This window comes from Alosa pseudoharengus, unplaced genomic scaffold, assembly GCF_046254945.1.
Source record: "Alosa pseudoharengus isolate Yale_2024_CS ecotype anadromous, Long Island Sound unplaced genomic scaffold, YU_APseudo_1.1 YU_APseudo_1.1_scf_19, whole genome shotgun sequence".
In the NCBI taxonomy this organism is placed as follows: domain Eukaryota; kingdom Metazoa; phylum Chordata; class Actinopteri; order Clupeiformes; family Clupeidae; genus Alosa; species Alosa pseudoharengus.
The window spans coordinates 9263698-9283697 of NW_027468657.1; the positions used below are offsets into that span (position 1 = coordinate 9263698).

The 20000-nt window shown below is 48.4% G+C and overlaps 1 protein-coding gene across 1 annotated transcript in view; it reads right to left on the reverse strand.

Moving 5' to 3' along the window:
• The window catches only part of enox2 (ecto-NOX disulfide-thiol exchanger 2), a 243873-nt gene that overhangs the window by 115144 nt on the left and 108729 nt on the right, over nucleotides 1-20000 (reverse strand). The window contains exon 6 of the mRNA XM_076291632.1: nucleotides 15438-15581. Within this exon, the coding sequence (XP_076147747.1) occupies nucleotides 15438-15581 (144 nt within the window). The remainder of the gene's footprint in view (nucleotides 1-15437; nucleotides 15582-20000) is intronic.

A 20000-nucleotide genomic window follows, 5' to 3' on the forward strand; every position in this document is an offset into this window, starting at 1 on the left:
GAGAGAGAGAGAGAGAGAGAGAGAGAGAGTGTGTGTGTGTGTGTGTGTGTGTATATATGCGTGTGTATAATGTGTGTGTGAGAGAGAGAGAGTGTGTGTTTTTGTGTGTGCATGCGTGTGCATGCATGTGTGTGTGTGTTTGGGGGAAGGGGGATCCCCGAGGCTGTTAGAGTGTGATGACTGATTCTGATAGCACGCTCGCCTGCTGGGATGGGAGCAACGGGTTGCTATGGCACCAGAGGCAGGGCTGGGCGGCACGTTTTAAGTGCTCCCTCAAGCGCATGCCAGCCCAGTTGTGCGCGTCCTGGTACCAGGTCGGGAGAAAAACAACGGGGGGAAAAAGCACAGGAAAGGGGACGAGAGAGAGAGAAAGAGAGAGTGAAAGATTGAGTGATTGAGGAGGGGGTGTGGGAGAGGGAGAAGAAGGAGGCAACCCCCATGTGACATCATTCTTGTCACCTCTCTGACTTCAGGAGAAGGAGATGTGACAATGACTGACGTTCTTCATCCCTCCGCCCTCTCCTCCACCCACATCTCCCTCCTGCCTGCTGACTCTGGGTAATGTTTTGGTTTTGAAAGAGAAAAGAGCAGGCGTTAAAGAGATCTCAGTTTAGAAAAGCCCTGGTTTAGCTCTCCTTCTTGCTCTTGCTCTCCAACTCCAGAGTTCTCTTTTCCTGGCGCTGTCAAACCCATAACACGTCAGAGTGAGACACAGCAGGGAGAGAGAGAAAAAGAGAGAGAGATGAGACAAAGAAAGAGAGAAGTGATCTGATCTGAACAGACTGCGCATGTGTGAGAGCACGATCAACTATAGTGACAACTGCTCTGGGTCCGGACCGAAGAAACCACCTTAAAGATGAAATGGCAGAGACACCCTCCATCCTGCTTTTTCTCCACCTCCAACTTTCCCCAAAACTCCTCGCCAGCCTGGGCTTGCTCCCCTTGTAGTCACTTCACACAGAACACATTCCAACACGACAACGCCCTCAGCACACACTGTCGCCATCGCCATGGCAGCCTTCAGCCTCAGCAGATGTGCCTGCTCGCATTCAACATCAGCCTGTGGATGGAGACTCGACTCCGGAATCGCAGTCTGGGACCACCGGGTTTCGATACAGAGGGGGGGGGGGGGGGCTTGCGTTTGATAAATGTATTTTCCAATTAAAGCGGCGCTTAGCCGAGTTGCCCGTGGCAGTGGCCGAGCAGCTGGGAGATGAAATCAAACTGAAGAGGGAGAGGCAGGCCTCGGGGTTTGTCGCAGGACTGGGAGAAGTCATGTTTGTTGTTGCCGTTCGATTCAGGTGAGGGGCTAGAAAAATGATTTAAGGAGTTTATCAGAAATAAAGAGAAGAGGGAGAGAGAGAGAGAGAGAGAGAGAGAGAGATAGACAGGGGAGGGGGTAGAGAGAGAGAGAGAAGGAGAGAGAGAGGGAGAGAGAGAGTGAGAGAAAGCTCTCTCTCATAATGGCAGTGCTGAATGGAAACAGTAGTGAGGTCTGATGCTGTTCACCATGGAAATTTGGAGAGGTGTGTGTGTGTGTGTGTGGGGGCATTTCCCGTACTTCTCTCCTTCCTGGCATGAACAAAAAAAAAAAAAGAACACGACACGACACTGCTTTGGGTGTACAGAGAAGAGTGAGAATTACACTCAAGCACGTGATGTAGAACAACAGCCCAGAATTCCTTCTCCTGCATCTCTATAGCACCCATGTGGACTATATCTACCCATGTGTAAATAAGAGACCCATTCTGTTCCTTTCTTCTCTCTCCCCCTTTCCCCCTCGGTGTGCCTCCATTTGTGTTTATGTGTGCGGGGTGCGGAGGCTTAATGGGACAATAACACCAGCGCTAATAACGTTGATAACTTCCTGTGAGGCGGGCGTAATCTCTCCACAGCTCGGGTTGCCTGTAAGGCTGCGGGTTAAGCTCAGCTCGCCTGCCTCCAGTTTAAATGGGGCCCATTTTATAAACTCATTTTCCTCACAATCTCTCTCTCTCTCCCTCCTTCTCTCTCTCTCTCCTTCTCTTTTTCCCTTTCTCTCCCTCTCTCTCTCCCTGTTTTTACTCTTTGTGATTGCCTCTTTCTACAGGCCTTCAGCCACTACAGGGTGGCAAAAGCCCCAAAGGTCTAATAAAGGGCATGAAATGTCTAGCACAGCCAGAGAGAGACGTGTACTTAAATTACATAAGGAGAGTGTAAAAAATACGTGGTAATGGAGCTATATTTTTTCTGCGTTGGCGTGCACTTTGGCTCCGTATAGACTCCACAGAGGCTGGCCAGGGGAAGTCATGTGCTTGCGACCCCCGGAGTAAAGTTAGAAGCGAAAAAAGAAATCGAGCCAGACCCCCCTCTCAGACAGACTGACATCAGAGTCGCCAGAGTTTTCCGGAGGCAGACAAGAATTGGAGGGGCCTCAGCACAAGACCACAGGCATCTTCCAAGAGTAGCCCTCTTCTCCGACCCCCTTCCCCTTCTTCCCTCTCCGTTAAAAAAGCTGCTACCAGAACCATAAATCAAACCAGACCAAAACAAAGCCAAGAGCCAGCCGAACGCAAAAGGCCCATCGATTCTTGTGAAATTAAAGCTGGGATGTTTACAAAACTGGGAATGAGTTTCGTTCTTTCTTGTTTACACGCTTTCGTCCTGTGCTCGGGGGTAGTGGCTCAGTCCTGTGCAGCTCATCAGGAATGATGGGGCTATGAGAGGGATGCAGCACGAGAGGCGCAACACTCATCCCTATTTCCTGATAACGCCGCAGCGTAGGGTTGCTGCTTGCAGCCTGATGGATGGGAGAGAGGCAAACGAAAACACATCGCGCACACACACACAAACACACACACACGAATAACTGTGTGTTCTCCCTTGAGTTTATTCTGTGCTTTCGAGTGTGTAGGGGGTTTGTGTGCAAGAGTCTATCTCTGTGAGTGTGGGTGACGTCAGAGAGTATTGCTGTAACTCTCATGGTGTGTCGGGGTGGTGGGGTGGTTATATGTGTGTGGATGCATCCATGTCCGCCGGAGAGAAAAAAAAATATCTACAACCATCTCCTCAGATCACGGCACATCCGAGGAACACACTGCAGCAACAAGGCTCTGGAGAGGCTCTCTATGTCTCCGCAAGAGGAGGAGATCGAGGAGGCTCTCTGTAGGGGTGGGGGGCAGGGAGAGAGGGAAGACTAGGATGAGCTAGAGAGAGAAAGAGAGAGAGAGAGAGAGAGAGAGAGAGAGAGAGAGAGAGAAAGAAAGAGAGAGCTGGTGGGGGTTTAGAGAGTTATGGTAGAAGAGTAGAGAAGGATAGGGAGAGTGGGGAATGAAGGAGGAATCGAGAGGAGGGGAGGAGGGGGGGTCTACTTCCAGACAGCGACCCCTCAGGCCAGAGGCTCGGCCAGACTCCTCAGATCTCAAGCTGCCGTATACAGCACGGAGCGCTGGGACAGACTGCAGGATGAGGGGAATAGAGTGGGGAGAGGGGGAGGAGAAATGGGGCGAGCAGTCAGGCATGGGAGGAGAGAGGGATGAGGAGAGTGGAGGTGAGAGAGGAGAGATGGATGGAGAGAGAGAGAGAGGATACAGGGTGGATATGAATGAGATGAGACAAGGGAGCTTGAGGAAAGACAAGTGGAAAACAGTAGCGACGATTGAGACTTTGAGGAAGATTGTGTGAGAAATAGAGAGAGAAAGACAGAGAGAGAGGGAGTGAGAGAGAGTGAGAGAGAGAGAGCAACGAAGAGAGAGAGAGCGCGAGATAGAGAGAGAGAGAGAGAGAGAGAGGGAGAGAGAGAGAGATACTAGACAATGATGGCCGTGGATCATGGAGGAAGTACAGTGGGCTGAGGTCAGAGCAGAAACCCTCATTCCACAGCACTGCGCCGCCCCCAGGGGAACACCCAGGGGAACACCCAGGGGTGCTTCACACGGCTCCCTGGCAGGTTCACAGGCTCGGCCATTTTCTCTCGTTGGCTCCCCGCTCGGGATCTCAGAAGTGCCATCATTTCTCATTTTCATCCACTTCTCATTACAGCTGCCTTTCATCTGAGCACGCTCGCCTCCGCTGACTGCTCTAATCAAAAGGGGGCCTCTGCCTGAGGCCCGAGAGACCAGTGGTGCTCCTCTGAAAACCACTCCCCAGGGAAACGTGACCCTCGGGTACATCAGTTCCGAGCATGTAGATGAGAAGAGTGGAGTTTGGCATTTAGCATGGTATTAACTGTGGGGGGTTTGGTTTGGTTTGGTGTGTCTGGGAACACTGAACACACACCCATGCTTCTGAGCAAACTGAGCAGTCACACTGGGAAGCGTTGGCACGAACAGACACTTGGGGCTCAGGGGGAAACACACATGCAAATGTACAAAAGCTCATTTAACCTGGCTAGAGGGCACCGCTCAGCCTGGTGCTCATGCTGCACTAGCTCTCAAACATGTATGCACACAGAAACACACGCACGACTGAGTCTCTCTCTCTCTCATACACACACACATAATTACAGAAATATGTATGTAAAAAACAACATTTTAGAATGCTGGAAAATGTCCATGCAAATACATACATAAACATAGACTCAAACATGGTTCCACACAATTCAGTATGCACGCACACACACACGCACACGCACACACAAACACGCACACACACACACACACATACACACAAACACTACAGCAGAGGCACAGAGGACTGCTAAAGCATTAGCGACTGAAGGCTCGGCAGTCCCTTAAAGCCGGGAGTCAGGCGGTCGAGGCGGACGGTGGCGGCGAGGGGAGTTAAAGGCCTCCTCTCCTCTTCAGAGCGCCGCCATGCATAGGAGCTTCTGTCACCTCTCCGCCTTTCATGTGACGCACCCTGTGGCTCAGCGCCACACAGGCAGCCGCCAGCTCCGCCACATCACTGTCACTGTCACCAAGCTCATCAGGCCCGTCTCCTCCTCCTACGCCCCCACATCTCACGCTCTAATGAGGCCAGCGTGTCAAACAACACCCCCTCCTCACCTACCCACCACACACACACACACACACAAGCTACCCACCACACACCACACACAAGCTACCCACCACACACACAACCTACCCACCACACACACACACACACACAAGCTACCCACCACACACCACACACACACACAACCTACCCACCACACACACACACACACACAACCTACCCACCACACACACACACACACAGAACCTACCCACCACACAAACAAACACACAGAACCTACCCACCACACACACACACACAACCTACCCACCACACACACACACACACACACAACCTACCCACCACACACACACACACAACCTACCCACCACACACAAAACCTACCCACCACACACAACACACACAACCTACCCACCACACACACACACACAAGCTACCCACCACACACAACACACACAACCTACCCACCACACACAACACACACACACACAACCTACCCACCACACACAACACACACAACCTACCCACCACACACACACACACACAACCTACCCACCACACACACACACACACAACCTACCCACCACACACACACACACACAACCTACCCACCACACACACACAAGCTACCCACCACACAAAACACACACACACAACCTACCCACCACACACACACAACCTACCCACCACACACACACACACACAACCTACCCACCACACACACACACACACAACCTACCCACCACACACACACAAGCTACCCACCACACAAAACACACACACACAACCTACCCACCACACACACACACACACAACCTACCCACCACACACACACAAGCTACCCACCACACACACACACACACAACCTACCCACCACACACACACACACACAACCTACCCACCACACACAACACACACACACAACCTACCCACCACACACACACACACACAAGCTACCCACCACACACAACACACACAAGCTACCCACCACACACAACACACACAAGCTACCCACCACACACACACACAACCTACCCACCACACACACACACACACAACCTACCCACCACACACACCACACACCACACACACACAACCTACCCACCACACACAACACACACACACACAACACAAGCTACCCACCACACACAACACACACACACACACATACACACACACACAACCTACCCACCACACACAACACACACACACACACAACCTACCCACCACACACAACACACACACACAACACACACACACACACAACCTACCCACCACACACAACACACACACACAACCTACCCACCACACACAACACACACACACACACACAACACAAGCTACCCACCACACACAACACACACAACACAAGCTACCCACCACACACACACACACACACAACCTACCCACCACACACAACACACACACACACACAACACAAGCTACCCACCACATACACACACACACAACCTACCCACCACACACACACACACACAAGCTACCCACCACACACAACACACACACACAACCTACCCAACACACACAACACAAGCTACCCACCACACACACAACCTACCCACCACACACAACACACACACACACACACAACCTACCCACCACACACAACACACACACACACAACACAAACACACACATGTGGCTAAGGAGCTGGGCTAGCAGTAGCAGTATGCAGTAGCCTGAAAAGTTATAGGTTCAATATACCAATTCAATACCAGGCTTCCACCGTTGTGCCCTTGAGCAAGACAATAAACGAGTTGCTTCGGGGATTCGAGTCCGGGGACAATGCGATGGCCCTTGCAATATAACTGATATGTAATATGCTTTGGATAAAAGTGTCTGCTAAATTAATTAAATGTAATTTAAAATCTAATGTATGCTTTCAAGAAAAGACAGGTGGGATCCAGCCTTTGTCTGTGTGTGTGTGTGTGTGTACGTGTGTGTGTGTTGGGGAATGGTGGAGGTGGTGATTGACTCCCTTCAGCCGAAACACTGCCATCATCTGCTAGTGGCCGACTATTGGTGTTGACACCAGCTATTGGTGTTGTCAGCCATCAGGGCGTGTCAGTCATAATGCAGGGCCGTCAGAGCTAAAGCAGGCCCATGACCCGCACACCACAGCAACTCCCACGGGCCGGATTAAACGAAAGCCACCAGCAGAGCCACGGCCAGAGAGAGAGAGAGAGAGAGAGAGAGAGAGAGAGAGAGAGAGAGAGAGAGAGAGAGGCATAAAGATAGCATTGAGAGAGCTTGTCAGGAAGGGAGAGAGAACGAGAAAGAGAGAAAAAGAAAACAGACATAAAAGCAGAGAGAGAGAGAGAGAGAGAGAGAGAGAGAGAGAGAGAAAAAGCAGCTAGAGAGAGAGAGAGAGAGGGAGGGAGAGAGAGAAAGAAAACAGACATAAAAGCAGAGAGAGAGAAAAAGCAGCTAGAGAGAGAGAGAGAGAGGGAGGGAGAGAGAGAAAGAAAACAGACATAAAAGCAGAGAGAGAGAGAAAAAGCAGCTAGAGAGAGAGAGAGAGGGAGGGAGAGAGAGAAAGGAGGTAGAGGAGGGGAGGGGGTGCAGAGAGATGGCGAGAGAAATGACAGCAGCTGAACACTTCTCTCTTTTATTTAGACACAGCTCTGGCATGTCACACCGCCTATCCAGGCATGGCAGGCCGGCATTGTGCTCATTCTAAATAGCGCTCCCCACCTCTCCGGAACAATAATAGGATAAAGACGTGCGAGGCCTCCTGAGTCTCACGAGGCCTTTGAGATCACACTGACAGACATAGCTCACACGGACAAACTACACAGCGTGCCATCCACAGAGGGGGAGACGGGAGGAGAGACCAGATGAGATGACACAAGGAGAGGAGAGGAGAGGAGAGAAGAGAAGAGAAGAGAAGAGAAGAGAAGAGAAGAGAAGAGAAGAGGAGAGAAGAGAAGAGGAGAGGAGAGGAGCAAAGAGAAGAGGAGAGGAGCAAAGAGAGGAGAGAAGAGGAGAGAAGAGGAGCAAAGAGAGGAGAGAAGAGGAGAGAAGAGGAACAAAGAGAAGATAAGAGGCGAGAGGAGTTGCAAAGAGAAGAGGCGAGAGAAGGAGCAAAGAGGAGAGAAGAGAAAAGAGAGAGAAACAAGAGAGAAGAAACAAGGAGAGAAGAGAAGAAAAGAGGAGAGGTGAGAAGAGAAGAGATCCAGGGCTGGCTTCCAATACGAAAACGTAACTTTAGGCAAAACCAAAGGGTGCTTACATTCACAGTAGGCCAGGTAGTCGGTTCCTCAGCCTCCTCGGGCGTACACATGGCACATACCAACACATGCATGTTGCCTTGGTGCATCCCTCAGAGAACGAAACACGTATAACAAACAGCCAAAAACACGCAAACACCGAATGAGCAATACCGGAGGAGAAGTGCGGAGGAGGTATTATTATTGATTGAGAAATTAAATATAAAAATAACTCCATAAGGCTTGTGGTTCTCAGTGAAACACTGACGCCCAAAGCCCATCTACTGGCCATCTGCCGAGAATGGGTTAGTGGGATTCACAGGAGCACAGATGTGAGCCCCACAGGGCCTGCATCTCTCCCTCGCTCGGTCTTTGTGTTCATCATTTCTGCGCTCCCCCGTCGTGAGCTCATCTAGCCCCGAAGCTCGACATCGCACACTTCGGCAGACAACCGCCAACCGCCAGCAGCAACACAGGCAGGAAGCCTGGTGCTTTTATTTATTTGATTTTTTTTTCATGTCTGGGCCCTGGAACAATGCACATATTCCTCAAGACGAATGCAAACGGAGAAAAAAAAAGAAAAAGGAAAAAAAATAAATAAAAAAAAAACATCATACAAACAAAACAACAATGCAGAATATATAGTGCAATGACACACAAGACTCAATAAACACACACACAACACTCAATAAACACACACACACACACACACACACACACACACACACACACACACACACACACACACACACACACACTTCATCACACAAAAGCACTGAGGCAGATGAGCTTTGGCAACCTCTGTTCTGCACGCCTCCCACACACGGCAGGCGGTTGCCACGACGGAGCTCCGTTTCCTTTTGTCTAGGCGGAGCTGAGTGGGAGAGAGGGCCCGGCGCGGAGCCGGGCGCGGAGCCGGACGCGGACCTCTTCAAGAGCGCGCGAGCATTCTTTTCATCACGAGCCATCGGCACTGCCAAAGGGTCACTGGAGAGGTCGCCACCCACGGAAAGGTGGGTGAGGGTGGGCAGGAGTAGTGTGATCACAATGGGGTTTCCATGGCAGACGGTCACAATGGTTGGTTGGTTGATTGGTGTGTTGTTTTACACTAAGCGCTTTCAGACATACGTGTAAGACTGGAGGTTCTGCCGATGTTAAACGGTGGGGCCGTATATCTGAACGACATAACCGGTCATATGGAAGTCCGAATTCACCCGGTGTTTATACTACCCCCGACCTAGTATTTCCTCCGGACATTATGTAAATGTGCTGTGTCTGAACGAGGCGTAGAACATGCGGTTAAAATTCACACCTAGTGAGAGGGCGTGTTGGTGACGTTTCTTTCGTGCGTCCATGTGGTTAAATCTGACTTAAATGCCAGTGTTATGATGGAGTGGCATAGTGCTGTCCAGAAAATCTCCGACATGGAAAGATGCAGACATCACGGAGCTACTGTCCATGATGGCATACAACATTTTGATAAAACACATGAAGGGAATGGCACGTTGTAGCCTACAACTGCATGGCAAGGCCAAACGAATTAAAAAGACTGAATCATCATAAGCAGAAGGCGCTGAAAAGGCAGTAGCCTACAGCGACGTCGTTGACGACAATAACAGGAGTATTTAATAAATTGTTAGCCAACACGGTTTTCTGTTCATTGATAGCCTTAGGCAGAATTAGGCTACAGAAAAGAATACAGGATTTTTTTCTCTCCCGGCAGTAAAGACAGTAGATTCGTGTTTAAAATTAAATGAAAACTAAAGGTAGGCTATAGGCTTATTATGCATATGACCATCCAGAGGAGGCTGGTGATCTGTCAAGAATGATGAAGATCGTAAGATACAGATGGTTTTATTGTTGCTGTCATTATTACCACAAACACGAATTGACAACGAAACCATGGCGATCGTGGGTTATATCTTGCCTGTTTATTAGGCCATGCACAGCCCTGTCAGAACTCCGTGTAGCATGCATACTGGCAGTTTTCATAAACCATCACCAACTAGTTCGCACTTTGGATATATCGTTGGATTGTGAAAAGCCCAATTTCGAATAACTACAGTACAACAGATGAGGTAGGATGCATCTTTTGCAATTAGAATTTCGTGTTGGTGAGACCTGTTGCCTATCAGTAGACATGTCATCTCGAGTTCCACGACAGCTTAGCTAGTGCCACCGAAATATGACACTGAAATCCTCTCACTATTGGAGTCGCTCAGATAGAAACAGCTGTAACGTGGTTAGGACACTTTTGCTGTGGAGTGGAGACGCCATAAGTTAGGTGTGGTTTTGACAATCAGAAAAGCAATATACTGAAATAGTTTAATGATGTAAAGTCAAGTGCTGGTCTGGTGTGTGTGCACGCAGTTTTTATTGATGAGTCGGAGTGGCAAGGGCATTATAAAACTTCTCGCTCTTAGGCCTACTCATACACCGCATTGAAATGGCGTAGCTGTCTAAATTCAAATCATATCATGCTAGGGGAGAAATGGTGGGACATCCATTATTTTGTTATTCAGCACCCATGGTCAAAAATATGTTCCCGCGCGCCTGCATTACGTTGAAAACAGATAAATGTGTTTACTCGAAGCACACATACAAATACTGTATGTGCGCACTTACGTGACTATCCTACTTCAAGTATTAGCCTACGCACAATAGATTTCTCTTCTTTAGCCTATAATACATAGGCTACACTTTGTAAACAAAAAGCAACTGTGACAGGCAGCGGCCGCATATATTCTGCGTCATATATCTCGCATCTTGTGAACTTTAAGCCCCCACCCCTCACTCGACAACCACACGGAGATTCTGTAATGTGCGTGTATGTCGTTCACACATACGTCCGTATAAGGTCAGTATTAGGTCCGCAGGTTAGCATCATATCTGAATCATCCGAAGGGTAGGACCTCCGTTTGACAAACCTCCGCATGTACTCCGGAGGTTATATCTGAAAGCGCTTACTGATTCTCCTACTTCCCTGTGTGTGTGTGTGTGTGTGTGTGTGTGTGTGTGTGTGAGAGAAAGGCTTTTAGATTCATAAATGCTGAAGGCTTTTTTAACGCGATCTGAAGGAAACATGATGACTAAAATCTCCTTAGTCTCCTTTGTCTCCTTTGTGTCTCCTTAGTGTCTCCTTAGTCTCCTTTGTTCACTTTCTTCTGCAATGAATTGTTGAAAACTTGAGAGTTTGGTCCTTGATCCACATTTCAGGGTAGCACACGTGTGAAACTGTAGGCATACAGGCATGAAAGCCAAAAGCCCCCCTTTTCTGTCTCTGACACGTTTTTTAACGGCACAGCAGGTGTCTGTGCATGGGATTGTCTGCATATGCATGGGTGCCTGTGCATGTATGTGTGTGTGTGTGTGTGTATGTGTGTGTGTGTATGTGTGTGTGTGAGTGTGTGTGCATGTCACTGCAAATTAAAATCAGGAGGAAGCCTTCCATCATTACACGAAAGTGAAAGCTCTCCTGTTCCCTATCTCTCTCCTACCCCCTACCGCCAATGTCGTCTTTGAAATGTGCTGTTTCAAGGCAAACAGAGATGAAGTCACGCAGTACTGTATGTAATGTGGCCGTTAACACAGCTTGTGCCCCTGCATGCAATTATACACACACACACACACACACACACACACACACACACACACACACACACAATCAATCTCATAAACACACATACACAGACAATAAATCTCATAAACACACACACTGACACACACACACACACACACAACCAATCTCATAAACACACACACTGATACACAAATACATATATATATATATATACATATTTACAGAGCCGGCAATATCTCTGACAAACGCGAGTTTGCAACCAAGAGAGGCTAATGTGCTGAAATATTCAGGGGCTAGCCGGCTTCAGAGGGCCTGCGGCAGCGGTATAATGCTGCGTGCATCTCCTTTCGTTGTGCTACAAAGTGGGTCACAATAAAAAAGTGCCATCATACGGGGAGCCTGCTCAACAAAGTGTCGAGAGGGCAGATTTCTCCCTTGTGCGCTTTGGCGGCGTTTCACGCTGTTAAATAAAGGTGGCTGCATTAAGCGAGGTGTCACAGCAACAGCAATTAGTGATATTTACTCTTCTAATCGCCTGTTGGGGGGGGGGGGGTGGTACGATGCAGTGCCAAGCTCTGGGTTACTGAGGTGGTGGCAAAGAGTTAGCGCCTAGAGTCCGAATTCTTGCCAAGTGCTTCTGCGCATATGATGATATGATCACCTTTCCATATGCACCCGCACACACACACACACACACACACACACACACACACACACACACACACACACATGCACACACGCTGACACAGTAACAAAACCTACACATCACAACATTTTCTCACACAATCACACAGATTGACACAAAAAACACAAACACATAAACCAACGCAGACAGGCAAACATTCTGCCTCCATCAGGCATCTCTAGGTGCATGGGCAAGGGAAGAGCGGCAGTGTAATGGAGCGTCATGCCTAATGAGATGAATCTGTGCGTGGCGACGCTAAAGAGGCTAAAATCGCCTGGCTGGCAATTAGGACATGCTCAACACGTTGCTATCCCTCCGCAGGGAGAACGAAGGAGAGAGGGAGAGAGAGGGTGAGAGAGAGGGAGAGAGAGAGAGAGAGAGAGAGGGAGAGAGAGGGGGGCGGGGTGGAAGGGAAAGAGGGATGAAGAGAATGAGAAAACAACAAAGAGAAACCGTGTGCACAAGGGGGGGAGAGAGAGAGAGAGAGAGAGAGAGAGAGAGAGAGAGAGAGAGAGAGAGAGAGAGAGAGAGAGGAAGAGACTCCACTTTTGTCTCCTGTTGCCAAGGGACAATAAAGAGCATGCGTATATTATGCAGCAGATGCTACGCATTGTAACCATTTAGGGACTTTTTCCCTTACGCATCTACTGAGACCAAAAGACTGATCACAAGCAAGTCTGAGTCAGCTATCACAACCCGGCATTGGCCTCGAAGCATTAGAGAGTTTAATGAACGATAAGCTGTCTTGACGTCATACTGAACAAAATATTACAATTTAAAGACATCTAATCTGAAGCATCCTCGGTGTTGTGAATCTTTCATGCTACACATCTCAGGAGTCTCAACTGAGCTGTACAGAAAGAGGAGGACAACGGCAAGGCCGGCAGTGTGCGTTCGTGGAAATGCTTTTAAGTGGAGTGAGGCTAACGCAATAAAATGATGAGCATCAGACCTATTGAGTGGCAGACCCTTTTCTTTTCTGCAAGTAGTCTCTCTGAGGGTGGGTTAGATTAGATTTCCATTGCACAAGTCTTAGATGTGTGTTTGTGTGTGTGTGTGTGTGTGTGTGTGTGTGTGTGTGTGTATGTGTATGTGTATGTGTGTGTGTGTGTGTGTGTGTGTGTGTGTGTGTGTGTGTGTATTGTGTGCGGCCTTGGCAGTCTTTTCTTTTAAGTGAGCATGCAGCATCTTGTGGTCACCAATCACGTAATATCAACCCTCTGTTTCAGTTATTCTTATTTGCATATATTGTCCATAAATGACTTGTTTCAGGGGGACTGCATCTGCACTCCATTTCGGCTCTAATGGGGCTTTTCAGAGCCGTAATGGCAGAGGCCCATGAGTCACAGGAACACAAACATAATTACAACACAAGCAGGAGAAAACAACACGCTTGAGATTTAAGAAGCTTTAAGGTGCAATAAGCCGGACTTTTAAGTAGGAAAACACAGCAGGGAGGCCTGAGTAGGGGACAGTGAAAAGCCTCATTTAGTAATTTGTTGCAAAGAAATAAAAAATAAAAATAATAAAAGTTATTTTTGTCAAGTACGTATGGAGATTTTGCACATTGAAGGCCTTTATGGAATAATTACATTACATTCCTATTTAAACCCATGTGTAGTGCTATATCCCATCAGCTGCAACATGGATTTATGAGTAACGGGTCCAAATCGAAGATACAGTTGAAAGCCATCTCAGCAGTTCTCAAGGGTCCTTGACACCTTGCAGTGCTCCCAAGCATTCCACCCCAATTCGACTGGACCCACTGATAACGTGAGCTGAGCACAAGTGACAACTATGTAGAAAAAACGTGGTTTAAAATAGTCATTTCACTGGTGGTATGCTGCATAAGCAGGTGCTCCATACACCCATACCTCAGCCTTTGCCTACTACTTATTATTCTCATAACCATCTGTTCAAGTTTGTGCTGCTGCTTTTTAAGTGCAGGTTAATAACGTGGCACAATTAGCATGGGAGGTGACACTAGAGTTTTGTGTTAGTGGAGTCAACCATCCAAACAAACACACGACAACAAGATAACTGCTAGCACCATCTTGGAACTTGTTATAATTTAGACAGTTTTCACAGAAGATAAATGTCTACAATCCAACATATAAAAAGCTTTTGTATTTTTCCTTTGCACATGGGCGTTCAAAGCCCTCAGCAACACAGGACTGAGAAGACTGAAAATATCAAGGACTACAGCACCTTTTAAACTCCTTGCACAGTGACAGGCATTGAAAAAAAAAGCAGTGCTTCATTAAAGCTGACAATTAATCCCCGCCAATTAACGTCTTGGAGAAGGCGCACGACATAAGGCAGCACCTCTCCTTCCAGAGAATCCTCTTTGTGTGACTCATCCTAACGCGCTTAATTACAGACCTGTGCTTTAATTATTATTCCATTTGATTAAAACTGGGACGCGCCCTTCTTGAAAAAAAAAGGCAAATGACAAAAGTGATTGAGAAGACAGACAGATGCTGGAGAAGAATGATCTCCCAGCCCCCTCTCCTGTTTCTGTCTGCCACCCTTTTTTCTCTTCCTTTCCTTCTCTCTCTCCTCCTCTCTCTCTCTCTCTCTCATTCTCTCACAGGTTGCCAATGAGAGAGGGAGACGTGGGCTTATTGGGATGTTTGATTGACATGTTGTGGTAGAGGCATAAAAACCCCGGCTGGCTCTGATAGCTGTAATCATGGGCAAACAGCCTCCCTCTGCCTCAGCTCCGCAATGACCTCGAGATCAAACCCCCTGAGGATCTGCTGCTGTGTAAAAACACCTCCCCAAAAAAAGAATACCTTCAAAATTAAGCAAACAGAGAAGCTGTAAACTCTTACGAGATGAAGGCAAGCAAATATAGCAGGAGAGAATAACAGCTGCTTTAGAATGCATTTGTTTCAATCCCATTGGGTTGGAACGGTGAATTGCTTTGTGCTCTGTGTTCATATGTGTGGGCTAAGAGCAGGGAGTTAGAGAGCAGATGGAGGTGCTCGATTGGGGGGGATTGGGGTACCTGGGGGCAGGTTGGGTCTCTTTCTCTTCTTGCTGTTCTCGGCGCCGTTCTCCAGTGGGATGTCGGACACCAGCGGCCCATTGGAGCTGGTGAACTGCAGGGGCTCGTTGTTGCTTGCAGGGTCAAAGGGCAGTGCATTCAGTCCTGCGATAGCAAGAGCAGAAGGGATAGATAGATGGAGAGATAGATAGATCGATAGATAGAAAGTGAGGGGAGAGAGAGAAACAGGGAGAGAGAAAGAAAAAAAGAGAGAGAGAAAGGCTAAGCTAGTCATATAACAAGACACTCCAATCTTCAAAGTTGGATTACAGTGAATCAACAGTAGGCCACAATCGAGTCCAGAGCTTGTCTGGAAACTCACAGACAGAAGGACAATGAGGTCTGGCTTTGTGGTATGTGCTTGTCAGGGAATCTCCCTCAATTTCAGTTTTATAGAGGGAGTAAACTCAGCGGTGACTGGGCGTCTGAGCGGCGGACTCGGAACACACTGTCCGCAACACTGAATTCCTTTTTCCCCCTCTCTCTTTTCCTTTCTTTCCATTCCCTAATTCAACAGATTCATTTCCACCAGTGAGTATTTCTGGTCGGGCAGAACACAAAGACAGGATAACACACACACACACACACACACAAGGGCTATTAGATATTAACTCTCACACAAACCTAATAGAATGCCATTATCTAAATTGACTGCAGGCAATGGTGCCAGGGAGAAGAAGGCTGTCAGAATGCCGGGAGTAAACAATCAATTTCCAAGTGTTCTTTCCCCTGCGACACAAAAAAGAACTAGGACTGTCTCACCAGAAGATGAAGCAATAACAGACAGGAGGTATCTAATGAATTATGGATACAATAACAATGGTGAGGATATTTCACCAAAATATATAGGAAAAAATAAATAAAATGTAAGTTGATGTTAAGCCTAATGTATCAGTGGCACTGCTTCCTTCAAATCAGAGCAAGAGACTATTTATAATTCAGAAAGAGCACAGAGAGAGTGGGAGCGTCGTGAGTGAGTGAGAACGAGAAACAGAGAGAGCGAGGGAAGGAGAGAGAGAGGGGGAGGGAGAGAGGGAGAGGGAGGGAGGGAGGGAGGGAGAGGGGGAGGGAGTAAGCAAGTGAAAGAGAGCGACAAGAACGACTTCTCATGAAATATTCATCTGCTCCCTATGTTTACACTTGTTTTGCTCCGTCTTTGTTTAGCTAAAGGAAGAACAGAGATGGAGGAGGAGGAGGAGGAGGAGATGAAGAGGGATGTCACCTCCATGACCCCGGCTCCAACGGACCGCTGTCCCCTTCAAAATGTGGCCGAGGCAGGGGGTGCCCGGGAGAGTCTCTCGAGGCTGTCCTCTATAATCTCCCGGATCACGGTGTGGTCATAGAGGCAGCAAGGCTATCTGTTTGTGTCACAGAAACTCTGCAGTGGACACTGCTGCAGGCACACACACACACACATTACATATGCCCATACACACACACACACACACACTACATATGCCCATACGCATACACACACATGCACGCACGCGCACACATGCACACACGTACACGTACACACACACACACACACACACACCAGCTGATTAGATCTCCAGCCAACCCTTGCTCTCCCAAGTCCACGTCCGTAACACAGAGAGGGCACAAGTTCCCAACCCCCAACGCCCACATGCACACATCACAGCAGCAGAGCAGCATGAAAAAGAGAGGGGGAGAGAGAGAGAGAGGGGGAGAGGGAGAGAGAGAGAGAGAGAGATAGAGAGAGCACTAGAGAGATATTATAGCCATAGAGAGTGAGATAAAGCAAGTAGCAAGTGAGATAAAAACAGACTTCATACTTCCAAATAAACAGAGAGTAGAAAAATAAATGTGATTTGTGGCCAGATAGAGGAAAAGGGAGAGATAAACACTGTGTGTGTGTATGTGTGTGTCTGGGGAGAGAGAGAGAGAGAGAGAGAGAGAGAGAGAGAGAGAGAGAGAGAGAGAGAGAAAGAGAAGGAGAGACGGTGGGAGAGACAGAGAGAAAGGAAGAGAGGGGGAGAGAGAGAGAGAGAGAGAGAGAGAGAGAGAAGAGAGAGACCAGAGAGATGAGAGAGAAGGAGAAAGAGAGAGAGGAGGGAGAGAGAGAGAGAGAGAGAAGGAGAGATGGTGGGAGAGACAGAGAGAAAGGAAGAGAGGGGGAGAGAGAGAGAGAGAGAGAGAGAGAAAGAGAAGGAGTGAGGCAGAGAAAAAGAGAGATAGAGATACGGAAGACAAGGCCAGGAGACTACTGCATGCTTTGTCTGCTTGCTGCACTGATGTTTGTCGGCCTTTCATGAAGTCCTTGGCAGGGGAAGTGGCACTAATGAGATAAGGATGCCTGTCTGCCACTGATGACTCAGAGCAGAGTGGTCAGATCAAGGCCATGGATAATAACACAAGCAGCTGGCCTCGCATCCACAGTCGCTTTCACCAAGCACACGTAAACATAAACATGTATGCACACAGCCATGCACACACGCACGCACACAAGCACACGTAAACATAAACATGTATGCACACAGCCATGCACACACGCACGCACACAAGCACATGGAAACATAAACACATATGCACACACACAAACACACACAGACACGCACACACACAGACACGCACGCAGGCATGACATCAGACGAAATAAAATACCCAGATGCAGAGCAGGGTCTGGGAAACAGTCATCAATCACCACGGTGACATCTGACACATGTTGACTCCGACCAGCCCACGTGAAAAGGTTTTGAGTAAGCGCTGTGATTAGCTGCAGCAGGGCCCAGGCTTAGCCAGAGGGCTCGGGGCAGGGGGCTCGGGGGTATCAGTGGGGGCCCCTGTCTGGTGCCACAGACCCGGGTCTGACCTCTATACGTCCGTCTACAGCTGCAACTCATCAGGGCTCTGGAAGATTCTGTTTAAAGTGTCCACTTTCTCCCCTCCGCTGGCTGGACGGCCAATGGTGGAGGACTACATATGGTCATGGGACAAAAATCGAAGCCTTTACGTGTTGTGAAAACTTTCCTTTTGAGGGCAAAAATAAAATGAAAAAAAGTCTCCCATTTTCAAATAATCTTCAGACGGAGAGTGAGAGCCATGAGATCCGATAGCATGCAGAAGAGACGTGAAGGGGGGGATTCATGCATCGCATCGCAAATATATTGGAAGTGCAGTGTGCCAGACAACACAAATAAAGAGATAAAACTCAGCCGCTGAGAAAATCAGATTGATCCATGCATCATATAAAGCAAGATGAGTTTAGATGTTTCCCCCCCCACTTCCTCATTGTATCTTTCTGTGGCTTTACGGATAACATCTGCAAAAGACTGTTTTCTCTGTAGAGGCTGACTAATGTCAATGAGAACAGCATGTATTGACATCACTGGATTTGTCTCCTAATGAAAAGGATGAATGGATAGAAAGATGGATGGATGGATGGAAGGTAAATAGATGAATACAGATTCCACACACTAAGTGGCAGGTACAGGCACGGCGGTCTCTTGTCCGTCAGGTTCGTGAGAGAAAAGACACCTCCCTAATCCCATTGGGAATTCGCTGTGCATGCTTGTGTGTGTGTATGTTTATGCACCAGTAGTTTGTGTATGTGTGTGTGTTTGTGTGTGAGTGTGAGGTGGCAGGCTCTGAGGTGATTTTCTGTGCTCTATTCGTATGGGTGCATGCTGTGTGTGTGTGTGTGTGTGTGTGTGTGTGTGTGTGTGTGTGTGTGTGTGTGTGTGTGTGTGGCCACAAGAGATCACAACCCCTCTTGCCATTCCAGACAGGTGATCCTGACACCTACGCGTTCCCCCTCATGCATCACCCTCCGAAATCCTCCCGGTTGACTCAGCTTCTGCTCGGCCCTCTGATGCATTCACAAGCGCGCCCTTCAGTCGGCACCTCGTGTCCTTCAGTCGGCACCTCGCCACCTTGTGTCCTTCCGCGCGGGGCTTCCTGCCTTTTCTTCTCCACAGATAAGGGCAGGCGGGGCAGACATGGCAGATGACTGATGAGACTCTCTCTCACTCTCTCTCCTCTTTTCCAAAACCGTTCACGTTTTTTTTTTTCCCGTTCGGCCCCTGTCCCTCTCCTTAGATTCTCCACTCTGCATAAAAGCTCATCTCCATCACAATGCCGCGCCGAGGCCAGAGATGCAGGCCTGTTGCCTTTGGAGTCCTCTACGTGATTGGAGAGTCAACGGGGATCGGAGTGTGGAGAGAAGGAGAGAAACAGAGAGAGAGAGAGGGAGACGGAATGAGAGAGAGAGAGATTTGCACACTCGTAAACAAGAGCAGACACAACCCCAGGCAGTTATCAGCATCCCACTCAGCCTTCTTCCATTTGACAGGGACTTTTTGTGATTGTTTTGAGAGAGACCAAGACAAAGCAACAAAAAAGTGTGATTTTTCTTTTTCTTTCTTTCTATTTGGTTGAAGCTTTTAACGGATAAGACCTACATGCTAGGGCCTCATATGGCTTACAGCAGAATGGGTACGTGGGTACGTGTGTGTGTGTGTGTGAGTGTGTGTGTGTGTGTGAGTGTGTGAGTGTGTGTATGCA